Below are 25,198 nucleotides of genomic sequence, written 5' to 3'. Positions count from 1 at the left end.
CGATCTGTCTGCTGTAATTATGGCAAAGCTGCTTGCTTTTAAACTTTTTATTGATATTTAATGACTTCAGAACTGTTTCAGAAAAACAGTAGTTATTGAGGGAAAATAAAATTATGACTTCAGCTTCCATCTTGATATTTCTATTTTGTTATATTTAGATTATTTTAATATTAATAATGTTTTATAAATTTAATTACTTTCAAGTCATCCCATGGCCACCTTGACGGTCTGTGGAGGTCCTCTGATTGAGAACCACTGATGTAGTATATACAAGTGTGAGATGATATGGACATATTTTGGTCAATATTTATTTTATGAAAATTTTTTTTTAAATTATTTCCAACTTTCGTTTCAAAGTCTTTATCACTTTATCCTTCAGTTTTATACAACAAAACAAGACATTATCAAAGGAAGTTGGAAACTGGAGAAGAAAGTGGCCGGACCACAACGCTAAAGGCCCGTTCACACCAAGGATGATAACGGTAAAGATTTAAATCGTTATTAATATTAAAGAATAGCAGAGTTATATTTATAGTTCTCGTTCTTGGTGTGTATAGGCCATTTAATCTCAGTCCAGACTCTCACACATGAGGCGGTTGGTTATTAAGGCTATCTGTTTAATAGAGAGATCAGGACCAGGTTTCACTTTGAAAGCGTTTGGCTTTCTCCATGGCATCCAGCATCTCCTGTGCCTGGTTTTCAGACATGCCACCCTCTTTCTGGAATGCTTCTTTCAGTGCGTCACACACACTTGTGGGCATCTGCTTGGCATTCCTGGGTGAAAAGGGAAAGGGAGCTCATTTCTGTAATGCTCCTAATATATGCAGTATTGTCATATTGCTCTATAACCAACCATACATGTAAGGGTTTGACATTTGCTAACAACTGAAATGTTTTAGTAAAGTGTTGTTGAATGCCTACACTTGATGTTAAAAAAAGACTTACCCTGCTATGTAAAAGAACGCATTCTTCTTTGCTATCAGATCCCATAAAAGTTTGCTTTGTTCCTTCACACGATGCTGAACATAGATTTTTTCCTCCTGTAAATGAATCCTATTAAAATTTGATTGAAAATTTGAAAACATTTCCAGGGAAGTGTTCTTGGGACCTACCCAGCACTGCACATTTTGGATATTTGGCTTCTTGGACAAACCTACGCAGTATTCTTAAAGTTGTCTGACCTGATCTCTGGAGAAGGCTGTGACAAGGATCATCTGGCCTGCCTGGACCTTCTCATCCCATTCTGATCGACAGTAGAAGTCTTTTGATTCAGACCGACAGCCAAAGAATAGCACATTAGCTGAAACAGGAGACAAGACTTCAGTTAGAAGGTATTATCGCTAACTATTCAGTGACTTAGTCACAGCATTATGTGTCATGACACACATTCAGTCACTACTTATCAAATTCTGTATTATCACAGTTTTATAAAGGTATAGTTTAAAAAAATAGGCCCCATGTCCTGATTGTTACCATTCTGCACAAATAAAGCAGAATACATCAGACCTTTATAGGAAAATCTCACCATAAACTTCTTTAGCAAAATACAAGTTTGATCACTTTCAATCTTTTTCATTTCTGAAAAACTGGGAAATCCAAGAAACTCACCCATCTTCCCCTGAGCAGCCCTCTCCTGAATGGCAGATCTGAAGGGAGCCACACCGGTCCCTGGTCCCACCATTATAACAGGGGTGTCTGGGTCCTGAGGGAAACTCAAACTCCCCTTCTTCACCCAAAGCGGTACATAAACATCTCCTAAATAGCATATAGGACACCAATAAAGATTACATTACTGACTGTTTTTTACTTTCTTTCAGTTTGATTAGACCAACCTCTAGAAGGGTCCAGAGATGCAAGCCAGGAAGAGCAGAGGCCTTTGCGTGGCGTAAAAAGCATGCTTTTATATTTCACCACGGCAACCAAAATCTGGATGCGGTTAGGGTGTTGCTGCAGAGGAAAAGGTAAAATTAGAAAGACAAAGAAATATTATGTTTACACCACCGTTCAAACGTTTAGGGTTGATAAAGTTTTTGAAAAATGTCTCTTATATTTTCTGTTTTTATGTATTTTAAAATGTAATATATTCCTGTGAACACAAAGCTGAATTTTCAGCAGCCACTGCAGTCTTCAGTGTCAAATAATCCTTCAGAAATCATTCAAATATGCTAATTTGGTGCTTAATTTTCATTGCACAAATCGCTTCTTAATATTTTTTGTGGAAACAACAATAATTATTTTTTGGAATTCTTGGATTAATTGGAAATTCAAAAGAATTGATCTACATTTTGTAACATTAGAAATGTCTTTACTGTCACTGTTAATCAATTGAATGCATTCTTACTAAATAAAAATACTAATTTCTTTAAAAAAGTCTTATTAACCCCAAACATATGAACAGCAGACTGTATAAATGTTTAACAAATATATACAAACGTAAATATATACGTTAAAAATATTTACCAAGAGTGACGAGGCAATAGAGAAGGAGCGAGGCTGAATTTCTGGAAAAAGATCCATCAAGTAGTCAATGCTCAACTCGGCTGTGGTATGAGGGAAGTCTGCCAGTACCTGAGTTAACATTAGAAAGGGATTACACATATAATAACGTTAAACATTTTGTAGAAACACAGCTGTTTCCTACTCCATTTGACAACAGAAATCAGTGTCTGAAATGAAAAAAAAAAAAGTTGTATTTATTTCCCATCAACAGTCAAGTGATCTCTGACCTCCAGGGCTGTTCGACGGGGTCGGTTGCAGTAGGAGTGAAGAGCGTCCTGACCCTGAGCAGAACTGAACTCCAAAAGTTTATCACGCTCCAGCTCATTAGTGGCAAAAGTGGCCAACACCTCAAAGAAGGAACGGCGTGGAACAGCAAAAATGTCCAGGAACTGTTCCACCAGAAAGCGAACGGAGCAGGGCTGAGGAAGACACGCAGGGACTGCTGCTACAGGAAGGAGAGCAACATAAGAGTTTAAAAGGTAAGACTTTCTTTCTCACATGGAACACAAAAGGAGATGTTCTGAGGAATTTTGATGTGTGGTTTTGGAACAACATGACAGAATGTTCATTTCTTTTTAGGGTGTTAAGTCTCACCTGTGCTGCTGTCAGTGGGAGTTAGTGTGAAGTATCTCTCTGGGTCAGTAAGTTTCAGTAGTTGGCAGAACTGCTCCACATCCTCTGCAGCATTACAGGGTCTCATCATTACAACATCCCCTGCACTGTACCTGTCAGAGATAGACAAAATCTTTTCATATTTTTTGATGACATTTAATCTGTATGATTTGATTAGCTATATTTGATATATGCTCACTGTATGTTGGAGCCGGTGATGTCGAACTCGATATGCCTGACATCCTGAAAGTGTGGAAGATCAGTCACTCTCTGATTGAACACAACTCGAGCTGGAAAAGGCTGCAGTGGGGTGGGAGGGGCCTTATTATCAGGGGTCTGGAGATGCTCAGTCTGCTTGTCTGGGACTTCATCTAGGAAGTGGAAAACGTATCGGACTGGAAGTCTGAAAAAGATAGATTATGCATAAATATATGAATTGTTATCTATTTGAATTCATTAATTTAATAAAACATTATTGTTAGATTAGTTGACAGACTTACTTTTCTTCCTCGCGGAGTGGAGCGAGGCCAGCTGGAGGAGGGTAGAGAGACAGGGTTTTCTGCCAGAACGAAATCAACCAGGGGTCAATCACACCATCTGGCCTGAGGAGTAATAAAAAGATATATAGATATATCAGCTGTACACATAACATTTTATATATATAAATAAAACACACACAGTCCTGAAAGTAGACAAAGAGAAGCAAATCAAACAAGTGAGAGGAAAAATATTTTCTTTGTCATTTATTTATTGAGAAAAATGATCCAGTGTTATATATCTGTGCGTTGCAAAAGTATGTGAATCTTTGCTTTCAGTAACTGGTGTGCCCCCCTTTTGCTGCAGTAACTGAAGGTAAAGTTTCTTGTAAATGCTGATCAGTCCTGCACAATAACATGTAGGAGTTTTAGCCCATTCCTTAGTTCAAAACCACATAAACTCTGTTGGTGGGTTTCCTCCTAAGAACTGCTTGCTGAGGTCCTTCCACAACATTTTAATTGTATTAAGGTCTGGAAATTGACTGGCCATTCCAAAACATTAACTTTGTTCTACTTTAACCATTCTTTGGTAGAATGACTTGTGTGCGTGGGCTTGTTGTCTTGCTGCATGACCCACGTTCTCTTGAGACTCTGTTCTTAAACAGATGTCCTGACATTTTCCTTTAGTATATGAATTCAGAATTCATTGTTCCATCAATGATGGCAGGCTGTCCTGGCCAAGATGCAGCAAAACAGGCCCAAGCCATGATACTACCACCACCATGTTTCACAGGTGGGATAAGATTCTTAAGCTGAAATGCAGTGTGTTCTTTGCTCCAAACATAATAGCTTCTCATTTAAACCAATAAGTTCTATTTTGGTTTCATCCATCCATTAAACCTTTCTCCAATAGCCCTCTGGCTTGTCCACATGATCTTTAGCAAACAATTGTCTTTTTGGAGAACAGTGGCTTTATTCTTGCAAATCTGCCATGCACACCATGGTTGCTCAGTGTTCTCCTGATGGTGGGCTCATGAACATTAACATTAGCCAATGTGAGAAAGGCCTTTAGTTGCTTAGAAGTCACCCTGGGAATTTTTGCAACCTCGCAGACTATTACACGTTCTGCTTTGGAGTGATCTTTGTTGGTTGACCACTTCACGCGAAGGTAACAGTGGTCTTGAATTTCTTCTATTTGTACACAATCTGTCTGACAGTGGATTTGTGGAGTCCAAACTCTTTAGAGATGGTTTTTTTATCCTTTTCTAGCCTGATGAGCAACATCAACTCTTTTTCCGAGGTCCTCAGTGATCTCCTTTGCTCGTGACATGATTCACTTCCACAAACATGATCAGACTTTGATAGATCCCTGTTCTTTGAATAAAACAGGTCATGTACTGACATTTGATAGTCATTGCACTGACTGAAAACACCTCTGCACAGATGGACTCTAATTTCACCTTTAAATTAACTGCTAATCTAAGAGATTCACATACTTTTGCCACTCACAGATATGCAATATTGGAGAATTTTCCTGAATAAATAAATGACAAAGAAAATATTTGTGTCTCATTTGTTTGACTGGGTTCTCTTTGTCTACTTTCAGGACGTATATGAAAATCTGATTATGTTTTGGGTCATATTTATGCAGAAATATAGCAAATTCTAAAGGGTTCACAAACTTTTAAGCAGCACTATAATATATATTATGTATGTATGTATATATACACACACACATACATACATATATGGTTTGGTACTCATGGGGACTCGTATCATGGTGGGGAGGGTCCCCATGGGTACAAAAGCTTATAAATCATACAGAAAGTGTTTTTTTTTTTTTTTTTTGAGAAAGTAAAAATGCACACAATTTCTTGTAAGGGGTAGGTTTAGGTGTAGGCCAATAGAAAATATGGTTTGTACAGCATAATAACCATTACGACTATGGAGAGTCCCTACAAGGACAGCTGACCAGACATATGTGTGTGCGTGTCCGACCTGTGATATGTTTTTCAGGATTCTTTGATAAATAAAAAGTTTTAAAAAAGAACAGTTTATTCAAAATAGAAATTTTGTGTTACAATGTACACTACTATTCCAAATTTTGGGGATAGAAAGGGATAGTAAAGACTTACATTGTTAGAAAAGATTCCTATTTTGAATAAATTTAACTTTAAGAATCAAAGAGAAAGTATCACAGGTTCCAAAATAATAATAATAATTAAGCAGCACAACAGTTCCAACACTGATAATGAATCAACATATTAGAACGATTTCTGAAGAATCATGAGACACTGAAGACAGGCTGATGAAAATTCAGTGCTGCGTCAAAGAAATAAATGATATTTTATTGTGGGTATATTAAAATATGAAACCAATATTAGAAACTGCAATAATATTTCACAATATTACTGATTTTTTATCAAATAAATACAGCCTTGATGAGCATAAGAGACTCTATTAAAAACATTGAAAATGTTGTAAAGGGATTCCAAAAGTTTGAACGGCAGTGTATATATATACAGAGAATAAACATACATTTAGTCTGTATGTAATGGGAATCTCTGCTCACCCCAGATCATGTTGATCATCAGCCAGTCCAACAGGCAGCAGCATATTAGCACCAAGCTGAAGCAAACGCTTATGGAGCTTCTTAGCAACAAAGTTAAACCTGGAAAGAGGCCCAAAACGGTCTCAGCATTGCTTGTCGTGTAACATGAAAACACCAGTGACATCAGTTCTAAAAGATTATTTACCCTTTCAAGTTAACTGAAATGTAAAAAAATATGCAGATTAAAAAACAACAACAATACATCAAAGGAAAAAGAAAGGTTTGGTAAGCAGAACATCTGCTCAGTCATCATACTTTGGATACGAGGAGTCTCCAAGGCCCAGCACAGCACAGTCAAGACGACAAAGAGAATCAGCAGGCAAAGCCTTCCTGAACAGGAATCTCCAGAATTTCTATATGAAGCAAATATAGAACACTTAAATATATGGAATGCGTGAAAGGTTTATGTAATATGAAAGTTTAGTGACTAAATTGTTGTTTATAGTCTGACCTTCATATTGTCTGGAGGATCCCCCTGTCCTGTGGTGGCACAGATGAACACTACCAGAGACTCTGAGATCAGGTTCGCCTAACAAGGACACATAGAGCAAAAGAGCTCATGAGTTATAGCGTTACTGTTAACCAATAAACCCCATACCCCAACTCAGTGCATGTCTGTGTATGACTGCAGACTGTATTAGGCATCGTGCACTGACCACATTGTAACTGTCCAGAGCTTCCACTCGGACTCTCATCCGCCTCCTCTGCGCCTGGCGGCCGATCCGCTCTGCTGTGTCCTGCGCTGTTCCCGTCTGACTCCCGTACAGGACCAGCAGAGCGTGGGTGCTCATGTTGTCACTGGAATCAGACAACTGATCAGAGAAGCAAATAAATGCATTTATTTAATGTGGTTTTTGAGCAATCAACGTCAGATAAAAACAGCACACTATAAAATAATATACTGGAACTTTTTATGAGACTAATTCAATGGTTAGTTGTAGAACCGACGGATGTAAAGATTCGAACTGGAATCATGGCGGACTATCCTGTGATGTCCACTTCGTAGGGCACTTGTGGTCGAGTAGAACAAACGTCGTAGGTGATAAGAGATAAATACGAAATATGCAGGGGGGGCGCAAGGACTGGGATTGGGAAACGCTGGTCTACGTGACGATTCTCATGCAATACCCTGCATCTTATCGTGATCTACGATACAGAAAATATTCCAATTGAGTAAGATTGAGTGGCTTACCTAAAGATATAAGCACTTTAAGTGATACCCTCACTATCGTCAGCACATGGACTGGCACAGCCTGACAGTAAAAAAAAAAAAAAAGAGTGTAGAACGGACTTCACCGGGACATCAGAATGTTGTCATGGAGCGCTTTACGGCAGAGTTAATTTTCCATTCGTGCCAACGTCATTTTACGACAGCTGTGCAATTTATTCACGACACTGTGACCTAAGCTAAAAATTCGGGAAACATGTATAAAATTGGATTTTATATATAATATTCCAATTCAATTCATGCTTTATTTCAGACCCATAGGTCCATATCAAAAAAGTAAAAACAAACAAGCATACATGCTTCTTCCAAAACAATAGAGATACCGTGTGTTACTTAATGTAAGATTATTTAAGACAATTATGACTGTATTTTTTAATAATATAAAAGATATAAGATATAAACTCACAATTCTGACTTTTTTTTCAGAATTGCGAGATGTAAAGTCAGAATTACTATTTATAAAGTCATAAAAACTCGCAATTCTGACTTTTTTCTCGGAATTGTGAGGTATAAAATCGCAATTGCGAGTTAAGTCCAGTTTTTAGAAAAAAAGTCAGAATTGTGAGATAAAAAGTCGCAATTACCTTTTCAGTTTTTTTATTTAGTGGCGGAAACGGACTTCAATACACATACCCACAATCACCACACATATTCACAAAAGGGGATGTTTAAAATAATTGTTATTTGTGGTTAAAACTTACTTAGCAATATTAAGAAAACTGATCCGAGATCATATTCTTGGACTTTGGAATGACATTTTTTGTCTAGAGGGCGTCGTTCATTAAATTTGTGAACCGGAAATAATAGTTCGATTGACCTGTTCTTATTTTTAAAGCTGTTTTAAAAATGGCGGCCGGGAAGAAGTGTATGTTTACAGTTATTAATGCGATTATAACGGCTCTTATCATAGAAAGTCAATGTCGACTCCATCATCTCGTACTTAAGGTATGTGTGTGCTGTGCTAGAAATGTTGCTATAGGATATTCGTATAGTCACTGTATTGTCGTCACTGTTGTTTAATGCAACGGATGCTGTCTTATGATTCATCAGTCATAACCGTTTTGTTGTTATAATGCAAGTGCGATTAAACAGATGATAATTTAAACGCATCTCAGCATCTAAAGACTGTTCTCTCTCAGGATGACATCCGTCAGCGGGTCCATCTGAACACATTCGGCTTTTATAAAGCTGGTTATATGAATATGAGCATGAACAGCCTCAGCTTCAGTAATGGAAAGACGGACAACATTGACAGCTCCACGGTCAGACTCCGTCCTGTCTGTTAAATGAATAATATGATGAAATAAATCAATATGAATATGTCTTGCACGTTATTAATGGATGTTTTTATCTCACCCTTTACACTATTTCTCATTATCATACCTGCAGTATGTTGATCAGTAAAAACTGACTGGGTTTCTTTATGAAACATCATTCTAATGTGTTCTCTCATATTTTAATTCATTCGTTCATTTTTACTTATTTATTACAGATTGGTTTTAGCCTAGATCGTGCAAGCAATAATGGCTTCTCCACATATTTGGTCAGTATCTGCCTTTGAGTGTCCATCTGAATCTAATTCTGTGCTTTTGCTGTACAGTTTTGGTACCAGTGTTTTGTATTAAATGTGTCTGTAGATTGTTATTGTTAGTTTATCTTGTCAGTTAAGGATTTAATAGCAGTACAGTACGATTCATACAATATAAGTTGTGACCCTGGACCACAAAACCAGGAAATGAGGGTGTTTTCAGCGTAATATCCTCTAAATATGTGAGTGTATATGTGACCCTGGTCCACAAAACTAGTCTTAATAGCACAGGTACATTTGTAGCAATAGCCAACAATACATTGTATGGGTCAAAACGATCAATTTATGGAAAAAATTAAGATATTACGTAAAGATCATGTTCCATGAAGATATGTTGTACCGTAAATATATCAAAGCCTAATTTTTCATTAGTAATATGCATTAAGAAGTTAATTTGGACAACTATATATGTGATTTTCACAGTATTTAGATTTTTTTGCACCCTCCGATTCCAGATTTTCAGATAGTTGTGTTTCAGTCAAATAGTGTCATATCCTAACAAACCTTACATCAATGGAAAGCTGGATTTATAAAGCTCCATTTCAAAAAATGACCCTTATGACTGGTTTTGTGGTCATGGGTCACATATTAGATTAAAGCTAACATTAAATTGGCATTAACTTTATGATCTTTCAGTCAAATTGAGTCAGATAACTGATGACCTCTTTTATGAATACGCAGGACGAGGGTCTTGACTATTGTCCTCTAAAAAAGGATCCAAGTAGTAATTTTGCAGGGGTGCTTCTCTTGTTGGACTTCAAAAATAACTTGTGAGTTTTACTATTTAAACCCTCCCCAGTTAATATGAATTTGGTAGTATTATCCAGTTTATGAATGTTCTGTCATGACTTGTGATGTCCTCAGAGTGAGGAAGAAGACTTCAGCAGAGGCTGGTGTGTTTCCCAAAATCGTACCTGTGGTGCCCAAAAACATTGTGGAACAACAAACTGAAAAGGGCCAAGATCTTCAAGACAAGGGGCCGGATGATGGATCTCAGTCTAAAAGTAAGTCTTTCTTATCTTGAACTGGATATTACATCATAGCATACACAACCATACAATTTCAAATGTGAGGTCAATAAGTTTTTTTTTAATATATATGTAAAATGAATACTTGTATTCAGCAAAGATGCATTAAATTGGTCATAAATTACAGCAAAGATATATATAATGTTAAAAAAGATTTCTGTTTCAAAAAAGTGTTCTTTTCAGCTTTCTATTCATCACAGAATCCTGGGGAAAAAAATCACAATTTCCAGAAAAGAATTACGCTGCATAACTTGTTTTCAGCATTGATAAAAATAAAAAATGTTTCTTAAACACCAACTAAGAACTGACACTGAAGACTGGAGTAATGTTTTTTTGGAGGGGGGGGGTACAGTTTTAAAGTATATTCAGCTAGAAAACTTTTTTTTTTGTTGTTTTTTTTTTTTTTCGAATAGGCTAAATGCAGCCTTGGTGACCATAAAAGACTTTTCGAACAATAAAAAATACAATAAAAGAAAATAACTAAAAATATAATAAAATACCTAACTACATAATACTATTGTTGTTAGAAATTGCAATAATGTAAAAATAGCAATATAACTGTCCCCCCGACTGAGCCTGGTTTCTCCCAAGGTTTTTTCTCCTTTCTGTCACAGAGGGAGTTTTGGTTCCTTGCCGATGTTGCCTCTGACTTGCTTAGTTGGGGACACTTAATTTCTAGTGATAATCGTCAATTTGATTTCACAGATACTATTTAAACTAAACTGAGCTAGACAATGACATCACTGAATTCAATAATGAAGTGCCTTTAACTGAAAATTGAGTGTTTAATCTTATTATTATACATTACTGACACTCTATCCTCCTGATACTGTTAAGTGCTTTGACACAATCTTTATTGTTACAAGCGCTATATAAATAAAGGTGACTTGACAATAGTTTGTAAATGTTTTCATCCCATTTGTTGAAAATGAAAGCCTTTTAATTCATGCAGTTGTAATGTTGCCTTTGCATTCCTGTTTTGTATCAGTCTACTTTTTAATTTGATTTTGTGTTTTTCTCCTGTTAATTCGTAGCGGATTCTAAATCCAAGCGAGATGTTGAGGTGAGATCTGTTTTTAATTATGACTGCATTTAGTCTGAAAAGATTCTCTTACCTCCAGTTTCACAGACGAGGCTTAAGGCTTGTCCCAGACTAAAATGCATGGTTGAGTTGTCTCAACTGAAAATATCTTGCTCTGACATATCTAAAAATATGTCCGTGCCATTGTTCTGTCTCAAGATGCACACCTGTAATGTTTTCTTGTAAGGCATTTTTATAAAAGCTGCTTAAATACCTCAATTTAACTAATGCCTAGCCCTGGCTTAAGCTAAGCCCCATCTATGAAACCGGGCCTTAATGTCTCAGTTCTGCATTAACCGACTTTAATGTTATTACCCCCCCCCCCCCCCCCCAGAACAAGACAGAAGATACCTATCCTCTTCAGAACAAAGGCAAAATCTACTCATTTCAGGTGGGACATGAAGTGGTTTTGCCGAGAGCTCATGGGGCTCTGAAGTACATCAAGACAGTTCTGAACTAAACTAATACCTGTCCATTTCGAGGTGTACTTCTTTTGACATCTGCCTAATTGTGCACTCCACTGACTGACCTGTTCTTGTTCTAGTTTTACTTCAATGTCACAACGGATGAGCAGCAAGGCCTTTATAACTTTTATTTCTACAACTGCTACTCTATGCCACTAAACCAGGACAGCTCTTTGTCAGACATGCTGCCTTTCAACATTGATGTGAGTGTTTCTCTGAGTTCTAAAATACAGTGTCCTTAAATGTAATGAAGTTCAAGTCTGTACTCAAGCGGTGAATACGATTTCAGATCAACATCGAGGAAAAGAATCCAGACAGCTTTCTCTCTGCAGGAGAGATTCCTTTACCTAAGCTTTACATCTGCATGTCCATGTTCTTCTTTCTCATCGGCACGCTGTGGGTTCATGTTTTGCGTACACATAGGTAAGTGCCACAATTTCTATTTGAAGGTTTCAAACAGTACATGTTACAAGAAATGACCAGTAGAGAGCAGCAAAGTCTCATATTGTCTCCTGTAAAATTAGTGAAGCAGATTTTGTGATTATGTCCTTCTCATTTTTAGTTCTGATGTTTACAAGATTCATTGGCTGATGGCTGCTCTTCCATTCACAAAGTCCCTTTCCCTTATTTTCCATGCAGTGAGTGTTTACGTCTTTGTTTATATGTGAATGTTAAAGGGAAATGCTTATATTTTACGTAAATGTTTTCAGATTTCAAGTTTTTTTTTGTTGTTGTTTTTTTAAATCATACATCATAAATTAGCAAACCTTGTTAGTTTCATGAAAACTTTCCCTTTTGCTCTATGAACCACACAAAACTGATTTACGTAGATATCCAAGGCAAAAAGCAGCATTGCATCGCCTTTGTTTTAACATCTATATTCCTATTTTACAGATTGACTACTACTACATTTCCAATCAGGGTTTTCCTATTGAAGGCTGGGCTGTGGTCTATTACATTACTCACTTGTAAGTTCACCAACATAAAAAGTGTGTGTGAGAGAGAGAGAAATGTGTATGGAATAGGGTGAAGCACTGTCATTTAAGAAAAAAAAAAGGACTGACGTATATGCAGTTATGTTTTTGCTCATCTCACTGGAATACATAACACAACCATTAAAATCTGAGCAGATTTTTAAACATTAGGCATCATATACTTGCTGACTTTGAAACTTTGGACATTATACAATCGACTAAAGATTGAACACTACTACACTCTTTTCAGCTTGTTTGATATCCTTTGACTGAATTTATTGTCTGAAGGTAAAAAAATTGCATTATAAATTTTTATGTGAAAAATCAGTTTCCCCAAAATCTACACAAAGGCTTTCATTTTCAGCAACTAGTGGTGATTCTTTGAGGCTGCAAAAATCTGGACAAAGGTCATGTAGTGCAGTGATTCTGACCCCCTCACTCTGAATATTTTACATGTCTCTCTTATTTAACACACCTAATTCAGATAACCAGCTTGTTAGAAGAGAGCTCCATGAATGAACTGTGTTCCGTTTGACAGGGTCCCTATACAGTGTTCATTTCTCCCTTCTCCCTGAGCATGGGAAATCTTTTGAAGTTTACTTCACTTCCGAACATTCATTCACGGATTTGCACTATGCCACGGCCTGCAGCGTCTTCTCACACAGACAAAACTTACTAGAGAAGTGTGACATAATTATACCTCTTTAAATAAATAGGATTTAAATTCACGTCTCACACATTTTAAATGACTTTTGAATGGAAAATATACACTTCCTTTGAACTAAATATAGCCTGTGATGTTAACTTCGCAGGGCACTTACGGTCGAATAGAACAAACATCTGAAATAATAAGAGATACATACAAAATGTGCAGAGCGGGGTTGCAAGGACTGGAATTGAGAACCACTGATGTATTCCATACTGTTTTTTTTAAGAAGGGTTGGTTTGGTTGATTAGGTGGATAGTGAACTTATTTTTTGGGTTAAAACCTCTGTACCGTTTTCATGATTTCTGTAACAGTTATTCAGCAATATGAGTGGTTTGTTTGATTTTGCTGAATATTTTTTTTTTTTTCATTTATGCAGACTGAAGGGGGCACTGTTGTTCATCACTATAGCATTAATAGGAACTGGCTGGGCCTTTGTCAAGCATATCCTCTCAGATAAAGACAAAAAGATCTTCATGATCGTTATTCCCCTGCAGGTATTGGTCTTTTTTTTTTTAAAGAGAGTAGGGTTTTTTTATTTTTTTAAGCTAAACTACTGCACTCCTATGATAAATACAGTAATGAATGTTATGTGATCTTGTTGGCCTTCTGATATTAGGTTCTGGCCAATGTGGCATACATCATTATTGAGTCCACAGAGGAGGGCTCCAGTGAGTATGGTCTGTGGATGGAGATCTTGTTTCTGGTAGATCTGCTGTGCTGTGGGGCTATTCTCTTTCCAGTTGTCTGGTGAGTGCTCTGCATCTTTGTCCTTTTAGTTTGGCCCAGATTTAATTTTCTATATCATAAATTATATAATGTCTTGACTAACAAGAGTAAATTGTTGGCTGTTTTGGGGTTTTATCTTTATTCAATTGTTTTTGTTTGATAGGTCCATAAGACATTTACAAGAGGCATCAGCAACAGATGGGAAAGGTATGTAAAACATTATCAGAGCACCGGTCAACAGTTGAGTCTGATATAAAACTTGATCATCACATGTACCATTTTCAATGGCCTTTTTAATAACCAGTTATAAAAGATGTCAATCATGTGTCACAATGTTTAAGCAATTTAAAATGAGATATTATGGAAAGTGTGTATTTTTAATCTTTCCAAATGATTTTCTTGGTCATGTGAGCTGTCCTCCTTTTGGCTGTTCTCTTCATGCTGTTCAAGAGACATGGTATTTATGGCATGAAACTGAATTGTGCTGTCTTCCATGATGCAGCAGTTCTAGATTTGCTGATTTAAACATACATTAACCAAATAGTAAATTCTGCCATGTAAATGCAAAACATTTCTCACTTACAGCTTTAGTCTCTGATATTTTTTTTTAATTGTTGTTTCAAGAAATTAATACATTTAACCAGCAAGGATGCATTAATATAATCATGAGTGACTGTAAAAAAACATTTATAATGTTACAAAAGATTTCCATTTCAAATAAATGCTGTTGTTTTTATTCATCTAAGAATCCTGAAAAAATGTGTTATAGTTTACACCAAAGCATTAAGCAATACAACTGTTTCAACTGTGAAAACGATAAAAGTTTTAATAAGCACCAAATTAGAATATTAGAATGAATTCTGAAGGATCATGTAACACTGAGGACTGAAATGATGGCTGCTGAAAATTCAGGTTTACCATCACAGGAATAAATTTAAATGATGTGTAATTATAACAATTTTTCACATTATTATTGTTTACTGTATTTTTGATCAAATAACTGCAACCTTGGTGAGTGTAAGAGACTACACTTTCAAAAAAAAACAAAAAAAAATTACGATCCCAAAATTTTGATAGGCATTGTATATGGAGAATTCAAGTCAACACATTTCAGTGATTTGCCCATTATGAGCACCAGTTGTCTGCATTGATTTTGTGTTGTTATGATGCCAGAAGTCAGATGAACTGATCCTAAGGTGAAAACAACGATGGACCTAGACGTCATTATAAACACTGGCCATAGTGAATGGTCACGCAGGGGTTTGGTCAGGACACATGCACCTTTGAGCAAACGGTGCATGTGTCACGTGTCAACATTTGTTACTAACATGAAACAACACAGTATTTCTCTATTGTGGTTTGATAGTTTTAGAGTGGAAAAATTGATCCTGCTAGAGATGCTCTCTTTGGCATGTGCTCTGCCACCGTGCACTGTTGCCCATTGTGACAGCAGATGCCAAGCAGCTTGCAAATGTCATAGCTCATAGAAACCAGCCTGGGTTATGACTTTATCCTACCCACAAATCCAGGGAATGAGTAGACAGATTCAACCCTGCAGCAAGGGGTCTTTGCAAATTCCATCATCTGGAAAAAATGCATAAATTCTGTATTGCAAGTCTCATTTTTGTGCAGATTTTTTACTTGAATGTAAATGCCTGCATAACCTCATTCCAATTTATGAGCTGAAATCGTTATTTCAGTGCGCTTTATTGGCATAGTTATTTTCAAATAATGTTACAAAGCATCAGGAAAAGGTGTTGGTAATAGTTATGAATTATTGTTTAGCCATTATTCTATATCATCTTCCTACATTTGTGTTTATACTACCATTCAAAAGTTTGGGGTTAAGTTATTTTAATTGTAATAATTTCATTATATTACTGTTTTTGCTATAATACACTTTTTTCATGAACTCTCCTCGTAAACCTACACTATATACAATATCAATTTAATCTGATATACTTTTAATCTATTTGTATCTATTTTACATAAATGGTACTTAAAAATGCGTGCATTTTACTAGTGAAGCTTTAGAATTATCAGAAGTACTGGTGTGTCTGTTAACTGTATTTTTTGCTTAAATAGCATTTTTTATCCTTCGCGTTGACTTATTCAAATACACAGAAGTGTTCAGATCAATGCTTTAAATCTTACATATAAACCGCTTAACCTCCTGCTGAGAAAAAAAAAAATGTAATGATGAGAGAAGTGCAGGTTTTGATGACAACTTCCTGCTGCGCCTTGTGCTTCTTAAATAGTGATGTTTGCACAATGAGGTTTTTCAGGTTGGTAGCCTGAAATGAATGCGTGCTGTCTTTTGTCATATCTTTGATGTGATCCCTGAGGATGTCTATCAAGCTAACATGCTTATAGTAACTTATATTATATAGTAGCAATATTAGATAGTATGAACAAGAGCAGGTGTGTGTGTGTGTGAGGAAGATCAGCACTCAAAATGAAGCAGGTTATTCCCTTAGCCCCACTGTTTGTGTCCCAATTTTTGCCACTGCAGAAAAAATGAACTCTTATAAGTTACAAAAGTGGAAATATTTAGGCACAGTATATTATACTGCAGCACCACTGTATGTTGCCTTTGTGTATTATGGCTTCATATAATCCTATACTGAAGAGAAAATATTCTCTCCAGGCAATCACCACCCTTTTTCCCCTCTCAAGTAATCATTGTTTCATTGCTGCCTATCACGTTTTTTCCTGCTTTCATCTTCTGCCTGTCCCTTGCAGGGCACAAAGATATACTCTTTGATTGCCTTCTGATTTGAACAATTTTCACAGCAGGAGCGAGAATCATAGTAATTGAAGCATGAAAGGTAAAAGGACAGCTCATCCCCTCTCTCTCGCTCTGTTTTAATCGTAATGTTTGACTTCTCTTTCCCTTTGTAGCTGCCATCAATCTGGCTCAACTGAAACTTTTTAGGCACTACTATGTGATGGTATGTATTCACTTCACTGTCTCGCTGTACTTCCAACTTATATTCAGACACGGTGATTTTAAACAGACACACGCCTGGTGCTCAGTTCTGTGCAGGGCTGACTGCCTGTCATGGCATGAGAATTATTAGACTTATTAGTTTTGCTTGATTTTAAGTCACTGACTGAATAAATGCATTTATTTATGAAGGTTTGTGGATGAATGCATTGAGTTCACTTTTTTAGTGCAATATTGTAGTTTATTTCACAGTGATAACTTAAAATGCTTCATCTGTCACTTCTTGATTTGCCATTAACTGTGTCTCTAGCTTTGTCCAGTGTGCTCCAAAAGTCTAAAACCACTGGCATTTCCCCAATTTAATAGCAATTTTTTAATCATTTAAAGAATAGAAAAGCTATTACGTTGTTATGAAGTATTTTGTTGAACGCTTCAATGAAAGCAAGAACATCTGACCATGATGAGTTCACTTTATCAATGTCACATACATTTCAGACAGATAAATTTCTTCTTTATTTTGTTGCAACTTTGAAACAAAATCAGACTAGAACGCGCTGTTTGTTTGGTCGTTTGTCTTTGTTAAATGTGAACAATCATTTGAGACACTGAAACACAATTATCTAATTCTTTAGATAAATGTATGGCTCCTCTGTCTGTCTCTTTTCTTCTTACCGTCTCTTTCTGTGTCACAGATTGTATGCTATATTTATTTCACCCGCATCATTGCCAGTCTCATCAAGGTCATTGTTCCTTTCCAATGGAAGTGGCTCTACCAGGTGAGTGATGGATACTCAAACTTACAAAACAGATTTAACCGCTGGCAGACATCTGTATACTTAGTAGAAGTATGCCAAAAGTGCAGTTCACATTAAGCATAAACTTGAAAAAAGTTCAAGGCACCATATCTGTAACATTTTTGCAATGGTAAAGGCATAGTTAAACTCAAAAGTGAAAATTTTGTAATCATTTACTCACCTTCATGTCGTTCCAAACCTGTATGTGTTTCTTTCTTATGCTGAACATAAAATAAAATATTTTGAAGAATGCTGGTAATCAAACAGTTGATGGTCCCCATTGACTTCCATAGTATTTCTTTCCCCACTGTGGAAATCAATGGGGACCAACAACTGCTTGGTTCTTCAAACTTTTTTAGAAGATCTTCTTTTGTGTTCAACATAAGAAAGAAACTTGTACAGGTTTGGAACGACATGAGGGTGAGTAAATGATGACAAAATGTTCATATTTGAGGTGATATATTCCTCTAAGTCAGGTTTTCTCAACCCTGGTCCTCGAGGGCCACTGTCCTGTAAATTTTAGCTCCAACCCTAATCAAACACACCTGAACCAGCTAATTAAGCTGTTCAGGATTACTAGGCTGTGTCCAAATTCAGGGTCTGCATCCTTCGGAGTCTCATTTGAAGGATGTTACGTCACAGCGCCGCGACGAAGGCTGTCCAAATTCGTAGGATCCTTCAAATGCGGCCCACAAATACGTCCTCCTTTTCCCCGAATTGGAAGGATGGGTGTGGTGGATCCTTTCCCGTCCTACCTATCCCATAATTCTTTTCGGCAGAGCGTAATGGCGGACGAAGCGAGCGGTAGCGGAGTGGGAGAGGAGTTTCTCTGACAAAACAAGCTAAAGTTTATGCTTCGGCTCAATGAATTTGTAGGAGAAATTAGTAGAATACTTAAAAACAAATAAAAATAGGCTATAATGGCTTACCTGGATGTGACTGTCTTGTAGTCTGATATAAAAAAGTCTCCGACAACGAGCAAAGAAAGTATTTAATTTATTTAATTGCTTTATTTCTTCCAAAAGAATTAAAATGAGGAGAATAACTCTTTGTTTGTCCATTTTCCCGCTTCTTGCTTGGCGCTGTCACGGTTGCTAGGCGACAGGATACGAGCAACGGGTAAGGGAGGGAACTGAAAGAAGGGTAGGCTGTCCAAATTCACAAACACCGACTTCCGGGTTTTGCGGACGTCGGAGGATCCCACCTCCTCCATCCGGGTAGGAAGGATCCTAAGGAGGATGCAGACCCTGAATTTGGACACAGCCCTAGTAAACTACAGGCAGGTGATTTGATCAAGGTTGGAGCAAAACTCTGCTGGACAGTGGCCCTCCAGGACCAGGGTTGAGAACCCCTGCACTAAGTGTTTTACATTAAAGAGGTCATTAACTGCCATTGTTTTTTTATTTTTTATTTTGTACTGTTCTCTGAGGTCTACCTATAACGTTATCAAGATTTTTGCATCAAAAAACTAAATGTAGAAGTAATAGGCTATTTTCTGTCCTGTTTTTGACTCCAAATCCCCTCCATCTGAACACTCCGTTTGAATAGGCCTGGCAGATCGAAGTAAACGCCCACTGCTATGATTGTCTAACACTTGTGTATGTTTAACAGTCTATGTCTTTCAGTGATTTAGGTTTAAAACGCATAAATATCAGATGATCTGTTTGACAGACAATAGGGAAAGGGGGAAAGGGAAGTGGTGTGTGGCCAACTATGGTGACTCATACTCAGAATTTGTGCTCTGCATTTAACCCATCCAAGTGTACACACAGTAGTGAACATACACCGGAGCATTGCTGGGAGCAGTTTGGGGTTCGGTGCTTGCTCAAGGGTCTCACCTCAGTCGTGGTATTGAGGGTGGAGGGAGTGTTGGTTATTCACTCCCCCCACCTACAATTCCTGCCGGACCTGAGACTCGAACCCACAACCTTCGGGTTACAAGTCCAACTCTCTATCCATTAGGCCACGACTGCCCTCGTTCATGCAATAATAACAGTTACACTTACTCACTCAGATCCAATATAGTCTGTGTTTTCCCATAGAATTAGACTACTTTAACACTGTTGCCACAAATTGTTTTTCATGCTCATGGGTTGAAGCGACCCCAAAAATGTAATATTTAGTCCCTGAAATGCACATTTTCCCAGGGGAGCGCCACCAAAAAAATCCATATTTTACCCCCCGGAACATGATTTTTACTGGAGGACCCCCTTGTAACACGATTGGGCTAGTTTTGGGATATTTTTGATTAGCAATTGGGCGGGTTTTGGTGTGAAAACCTGGCAACCCTGAATATAGTCATCCTAGTTTGTAAACAGTCTGGAACTTCATTAAAAATAAAGTTCATCCACTCTTTCCTAATGTTGGGATCAGAAGGAAGGTAATGCAAAGACTGTTCTTCCACAACTTGCACTGCAAAGCTTCTTGTTGTCTTTGGAGCCATCTTTATTGTTTATTTTCTGTGCGTGACGTGGCTAAACAGGCAGCGATGTAGAAGCAGGAGTAGATCTTCTGTGGATGCGGTGGTTTAAATTTCAAAATAAATGAAGTGTGTAAAATGCAAATGCATCCCAGTTTGTGTACTTATGCCCAATTCCATTCCATTCTTCAAATACACCTAATTAACCAACAAAAATATAATGTGGATTGTTGAACACTTAATACATTTAACAGTCACAGCTTTCCTTGTGTAGCAGACTCCATTGTTGGATGACAAAAAAAATCTTATAAAATTCATACTAGATGGTTGAGTACATGGTGCATAGTATAAATGCATAGTGTGTGGAATGTTTAAGATTAATTAAAAAAAAATAAATTAACAAAATGGAAAAAAGTATATTGTTTTTTTTTTTTGTTCTTTATTTGTAGCTGCTGGATGAGCTGGCTACTCTGACCTTCTTCTTCTTAACTGGACACAAGTTCCGTCCGGCTTCCTACAACCCCTACCTACTGCTGTCTGTGGAGGATGAAGACATGGAGATGGACGATGTGTAAGAAATCATACATAAATGCACAGCAACTGGTTCATATCTACCTTATTTTTAATGTTAGAGTCGGCACTGCCGTTTTACTTGAATGTACAAGCTTTTCAGCTGCTTCCACATGTTTTAGCTGTACAAGAACAGTATTTTATGCTGCTTGTTGAAAACTGGTATTTTTTGTTATATTATTATTTTAATAATTCACACTGGTTTAAAGCGTTAAGAGTTTTATGTTTATTATTCTTCTGTTTATTTGAGCCTTCCACATTCAGCTTACTTCCACACTGAAAAATAAGGTGGATATCGCAAAAGACAGGACATTTCAAGAGCATTTCTGCTTTCCAGTGTTCGCACAAGTTGGAATGGAAGTGAATGGACTGTACCTTGACATGTTTTCATAGTGCATCATTCTTTTATCTCAAAAGATCAAGGACAATTTGATTCCTCAAGATAATGTGACTCACTCACATCACAGATGACTATAACAATGCACAAGAGATCATCAGACTGTCTGAACGCTTATTTCTCAAATTTTTTGCATTTTACAATAATAAGGGCATCTTTCCTCTGTGTTTTCGCGCGCAGCTTTTCTACATACCGTGACCCTCTTGTGCTCCGTTACCAGCTGTGACCTGGTGACACAGACAGGCTTACAATGATCCAGCCACCTGTCATGGCTCTAGAAGACGCCCAGAGGGGTTCGTCCTAATTGGAGGACCTAGTAGCCTTCCTCATTACATGCCCTTGCTGAGAGAACCTGTCATGCCCTGTTTATTTACACGCACACACCCAAACATTTGCTGCTTATTTCGAAGCATTTTGAGGGACCTCATCAGGTCAGATGATTCCGTGTGTTTTAATGTCTTCATCTCTTCAGGCTTTGTCATTTTTCCCCATCCTTGTGATTTTGTTTATTTTTTCTTTCTCTAAAGGTCTGTGGATTGCGTTCCTCTCCACTCCCTGATGTCCAAGTCAAATTCTGTTCCTTGACAACCCCCATCCTCCCCTCCTTCCCCCCATTCACCCCACATTCAGCGTTCCCTTAGGCGACATGTGCTCTATCCACCCCCCACCCCTGCACTTCCCAAAATAGCCCTGTGACTCCATATGTCCTTGTTCCTTGCTTGCACTTTCCCCCTTCTCCTCCTCCACCTCCTCTTGCCACAGTATCTCTCTCCTTCCTTACACAGGACATTGTGCTTTACTCTCGCTTGTCTACCTCCCAAGCTGAATGAGCAGAGTGCTTTTTTTGGCCTATTTTCCCAAAAACTTTTTTTTGGGTGACTTGTGGTGCGGCCTGATTCAGCTGTCCTCATTGAGTCTTGCAAAGAACAGAGATAAGATGGATGATGCCAACCACAAAAATGGAGAGCATCGCTCTCATGAGCATTCAAAGTTTGTGCTTTTTTTAAATGTTTTACTATTATTTATTTATTTATTAATTTGATCAATCTCAGGCACCTTTTAATATAGTGCAACATATGGGTTATAACTTCCCATACATGTCCATCTCCATTAGTGGGAAAAATGAATGACCTGGTCTCTTGAGGTTATTAATCAATAGTACAGGTGCATCTCAAAAAATTTGAATATCGTGAAAAACTTTTTTGTTGTTTTTGTTTAACTTATTTTAAAAAGTGAATCTTTCATATATTCTAGATCAGGGGTGCCCAACCCTGTTCCTGGCGATCGACTGTCCTGCAAAGTTTAGCTCCAACTCTAATCAAACACACCTGAAGCAACTAATTAAGGTCTTCAGCATCATGTGAAAATTAAAGGCATGTGTGTTTGACTAGAGTTGGAGCTAAACTTTGCAGGACAGTCAATCACCAGGAACAGGGTTGGGCACCCCTGTTCTAGATTAATTACAAGTAAAGTAAAACATTTCAAAAGGTTTTTTGTTTTAATTTTTATGATTAGAACTTAAAGCTCATGAAAGTCAAAAATCCAGGATCTAAAAAAACTAGAATATTTACATTTGAGTTTCATTAAATGACCATCCCTACAGTATAAATTCCGGGTATCTCTTGTTCTTTGAAACCACAATAATGGGGAAAACTGCTAACTTGGCAATGATCCAGAAGACGATCATTGACACCATCCACAAAGAGGGTAAGTCACAGAAGGTCATTACTGAAAGGGGTGGCTGTTCACAGAGTGCTGTATCAAAGCATATTAAATGCAAAGTTGACTGGAAGGAAGAATTTGGGTAGGAAAAGGTGCACATGCAACAGGGATGACCGCAGGCTTGAAAATACTGTCAAGCAAAGCTGATTCAAACACTTGGGAGAGCTTCACAAGGAGTGGACTGAAGCTGGAGTCAGTGCATCAAGAGTCACCACACTCAGACATCTTCAGGAAAAGGGCTACCAAGCCACTTTTGAACCAGAGACAACGTCAGAAGCATCTTACCTGGGCTGTGGAGAAAAAGAACTGGACTGTTGCTCAGTGGTCCAAAGTCCTCTTTTCAGATGAAAGTACAGTTTGCATTTCATTTAGACATCAAAGTCTGGAGCCTGGAGGAAGACTGGAGAGGTACAGAATCCAAGCTGCTTGAAGTTTGCACCTAATTTTACTCTAGTACACTGTGCATATCCAGTGTTTTTTTCCTCCTCTTTGACATTTGACCTGACTTAAAATTAACCTCAAGTGGGTAAATGTTTCTTCAACAACAGTAGGTCCTCATACTGTAGATGTGTGGTGCATCTGAGCCGTGAACAGTTTGCTGGTACAAGTGTAGCTATATGTAGTCCAATCTGTACTCAAATAATTATTAGGAACAGAAGGGCAGAGTATGAAAGCAAGAGAGTTTATGCGTGCGTGTCGCTTTCACTTGATCTCAGTTTCTGCTCAGAGCATTCTGTCCATGCTCGCCACTAATGCAGAATGCTTAGCCAGTGAACTCGTGGTCAAATTTTTATGGAAATGCTTGTATATAAATAAGGTGCTGTTTGTGTAAAATTAGAAAATAATGAATGCAAATGTAATCTTTAAGTGATTCAAACATTTGTGGCTCAGTGGGAAACGATTCAAAAGTACAATATACACTAGGTCTTTTACTTTATGCCGAAATGTAAACGCTAAGTTTAATGACACGTGTGTTTTGAAAATTGTTGCACAGTGGATCAAATCTTCTTTGAAAACAGAAAGATTAAGAGATGACTGTTTTGTGTTTAAAGAAATGGATTCTGTCTTTCATGAATTAAACATCAGTTGTATGCATTCTAAATCGCTAAAGGGCTTTCATCAGAAAATTGGGACAGTTTGAAATTATTTGAGGACCTGTTTTTAGTTAGCTATTTCAGAACAGCATTACTGACCAAGATTTAACTTCTTTCATGTCCGCCAAAACCAAATCTGTTGTAGAAACTCTTTTAGCTCTTGAATATTTTGTGGTTGAGTATTTAAGTGTGTTTGGCTTCAAATGAAACCTGCAAATGACAAATTATCCCTGTTTTTGCTACATATCGGGAGTTTGTTTTTGTTGTTAATGATACTCTTCTTTTCATTTCAGTGTAACTACCTCAACAGCCATGGGAGAGGGTGTTAAGAAAGTGAAGAAACTGTCAAACGGACCATCAGAGGAGAGGGAGAGCATGGCATAATGGAAGAAACAATTCTGTGTTGGTTCTGTGTGCCTCTGGACTTTGTGGCCAGCTGCTGACATGTGGGATATTCATGTGCAGAATTCCCAGTGGACCTTCTCTCATGATCACATGTGAAGACACCCCGTTCCATATCTACATATGTCTATCTCTGTAAATGTTGCACAGACAGTATGGAGAATTCACATTAAGGCACTCCATGATTCCCTTTGCCACTGTAGTTTTAATTGACATGCTTGGTGCTGTGCTTTATTTTTATTTTACCTTGATGATTGCGTGCGTGTGTGTGTGTGTGTGTGCAAATCTTTTTTTATTTGGTTCTTTTTTTTATTTATTTATGACCTTCCTACACATTGCTTGATCTTGGACACTCTGTGGCACTTTAACAGGTACATTCTAGTCAAGTGAAAGCCTATGTGAGGTCACTGCGATGTGCAGAAAACGGCCGTGCCAGTGACGTCTCTTTCAGCTGTTAAATTAAATTAATTATTTCCTGCTCCGAGTTCTCAAAATGAATCTTTTTTATGTAAATATGCAAGCCCTTAAAACATGCATAACCCAGATTAATGTTGCAAAACATAAGATGTACAGTTTTCAAGCTTAGTCAGATTTGATGACAGCTGCTTTGTATTTTTTCAGTATTTGTGGTTTAATGTGTATGGATGACGATGGATTTTCATGAAATAGATCCAGTGTGTCCAGAAACATGTATTAAACATGGATTAAAATGATTTCAGGGATCTTGTAATTTATGGTTGCTGGTGATGCAATGGATGCTTTTATTTTGATGTTTAATATTTGCTTATTTTCAGTTATCTTTGAGTAAGCTTTATGAAATTGTGTTTCAGTATTAAACTGTGCAATGGTTTCATTTG

At 37.4% G+C, this 25,198-nt stretch overlaps 3 protein-coding genes across 13 annotated transcripts in view; 2 read left to right on the top strand and 1 right to left on the bottom strand.

Annotated features, from left to right (window-relative positions):
* Positions 1–1,331, top strand: part of ntmt1 (N-terminal Xaa-Pro-Lys N-methyltransferase 1) — a 128,312-nt gene extending 126,981 nt beyond the window's left edge. Inside the window, exons 5-6 of the mRNA XM_079420049.1 lie at positions 380–482; positions 1,092–1,331. Coding sequence (XP_079276175.1) covers positions 380–454 — 75 coding nt within the window. The 3' untranslated portion in view covers positions 455–482; positions 1,092–1,331. The remainder of the gene's footprint in view (positions 1–379; positions 483–1,091) is intronic.
* On the bottom strand, positions 41–8,214 carry ndor1 (NADPH dependent diflavin oxidoreductase 1). 4 transcript variants are annotated; one of them, XM_079420047.1, is made up of 15 exons: positions 8,128–8,214; positions 6,855–6,996; positions 6,650–6,727; positions 6,454–6,551; positions 6,160–6,258; positions 3,612–3,713; positions 3,311–3,514; positions 3,094–3,224; positions 2,727–2,944; positions 2,461–2,568; positions 1,833–1,947; positions 1,609–1,755; positions 1,182–1,300; positions 946–1,040; positions 41–774 (listed from the first exon to the last, which is right to left on the bottom strand). In XM_079420047.1, the coding sequence occupies exons 2-15, from the start codon at positions 6,987–6,989 to the stop codon at positions 630–632; spliced, it is 1,794 nt and encodes a 597-aa protein (XP_079276173.1). In that variant the 5' UTR covers positions 6,990–6,996; positions 8,128–8,214; the 3' UTR covers positions 41–629. The 4 variants fall into 4 exon arrangements, with proteins under 4 accessions (XP_079276173.1, XP_079276171.1, XP_079276172.1 ...); XM_079420045.1 differs by lacking the exon at positions 8,128–8,214 and adding an exon at positions 7,391–7,567 and having other exon boundaries at positions 6,855–7,010; XM_079420046.1 differs by lacking the exon at positions 8,128–8,214 and adding an exon at positions 7,391–7,567.
* gpr107 (G protein-coupled receptor 107) lies at positions 8,215–25,198 on the top strand. Of its 8 annotated transcripts, none has more exons than XR_013784375.1 (19): positions 8,215–8,371; positions 8,566–8,688; positions 8,919–8,969; positions 9,696–9,784; positions 9,879–10,018; positions 11,077–11,105; positions 11,458–11,514; positions 11,668–11,790; positions 11,877–12,010; positions 12,150–12,225; positions 12,482–12,555; positions 13,647–13,764; positions 13,887–14,017; positions 14,160–14,203; positions 16,898–16,947; positions 17,636–17,719; positions 18,836–19,115; positions 20,606–20,727; positions 24,233–25,198. XR_013784375.1 is itself a non-coding variant. In XM_079420041.1 (18 exons), the coding sequence occupies exons 1-18, from the start codon at positions 8,273–8,275 to the stop codon at positions 24,321–24,323; spliced, it is 1,635 nt and encodes a 544-aa protein (XP_079276167.1). In that variant the 5' UTR covers positions 8,215–8,272; the 3' UTR covers positions 24,324–25,198. The 8 variants fall into 8 exon arrangements, 4 of the variants coding, with proteins under 4 accessions (XP_079276167.1, XP_079276168.1, XP_079276169.1 ...); XR_013784376.1 differs by having other exon boundaries at positions 18,836–19,016; positions 24,233–25,197; XM_079420041.1 differs by lacking the exon at positions 18,836–19,115.

Source organism: Barbus barbus (assembly GCF_936440315.1).
Source record: "Barbus barbus genome assembly, chromosome: 6".
Taxonomy (NCBI): Eukaryota; Metazoa; Chordata; class Actinopteri; order Cypriniformes; family Cyprinidae; genus Barbus; species Barbus barbus.
This window is presented reverse-complemented; position numbering and strand designations above follow the sequence as displayed.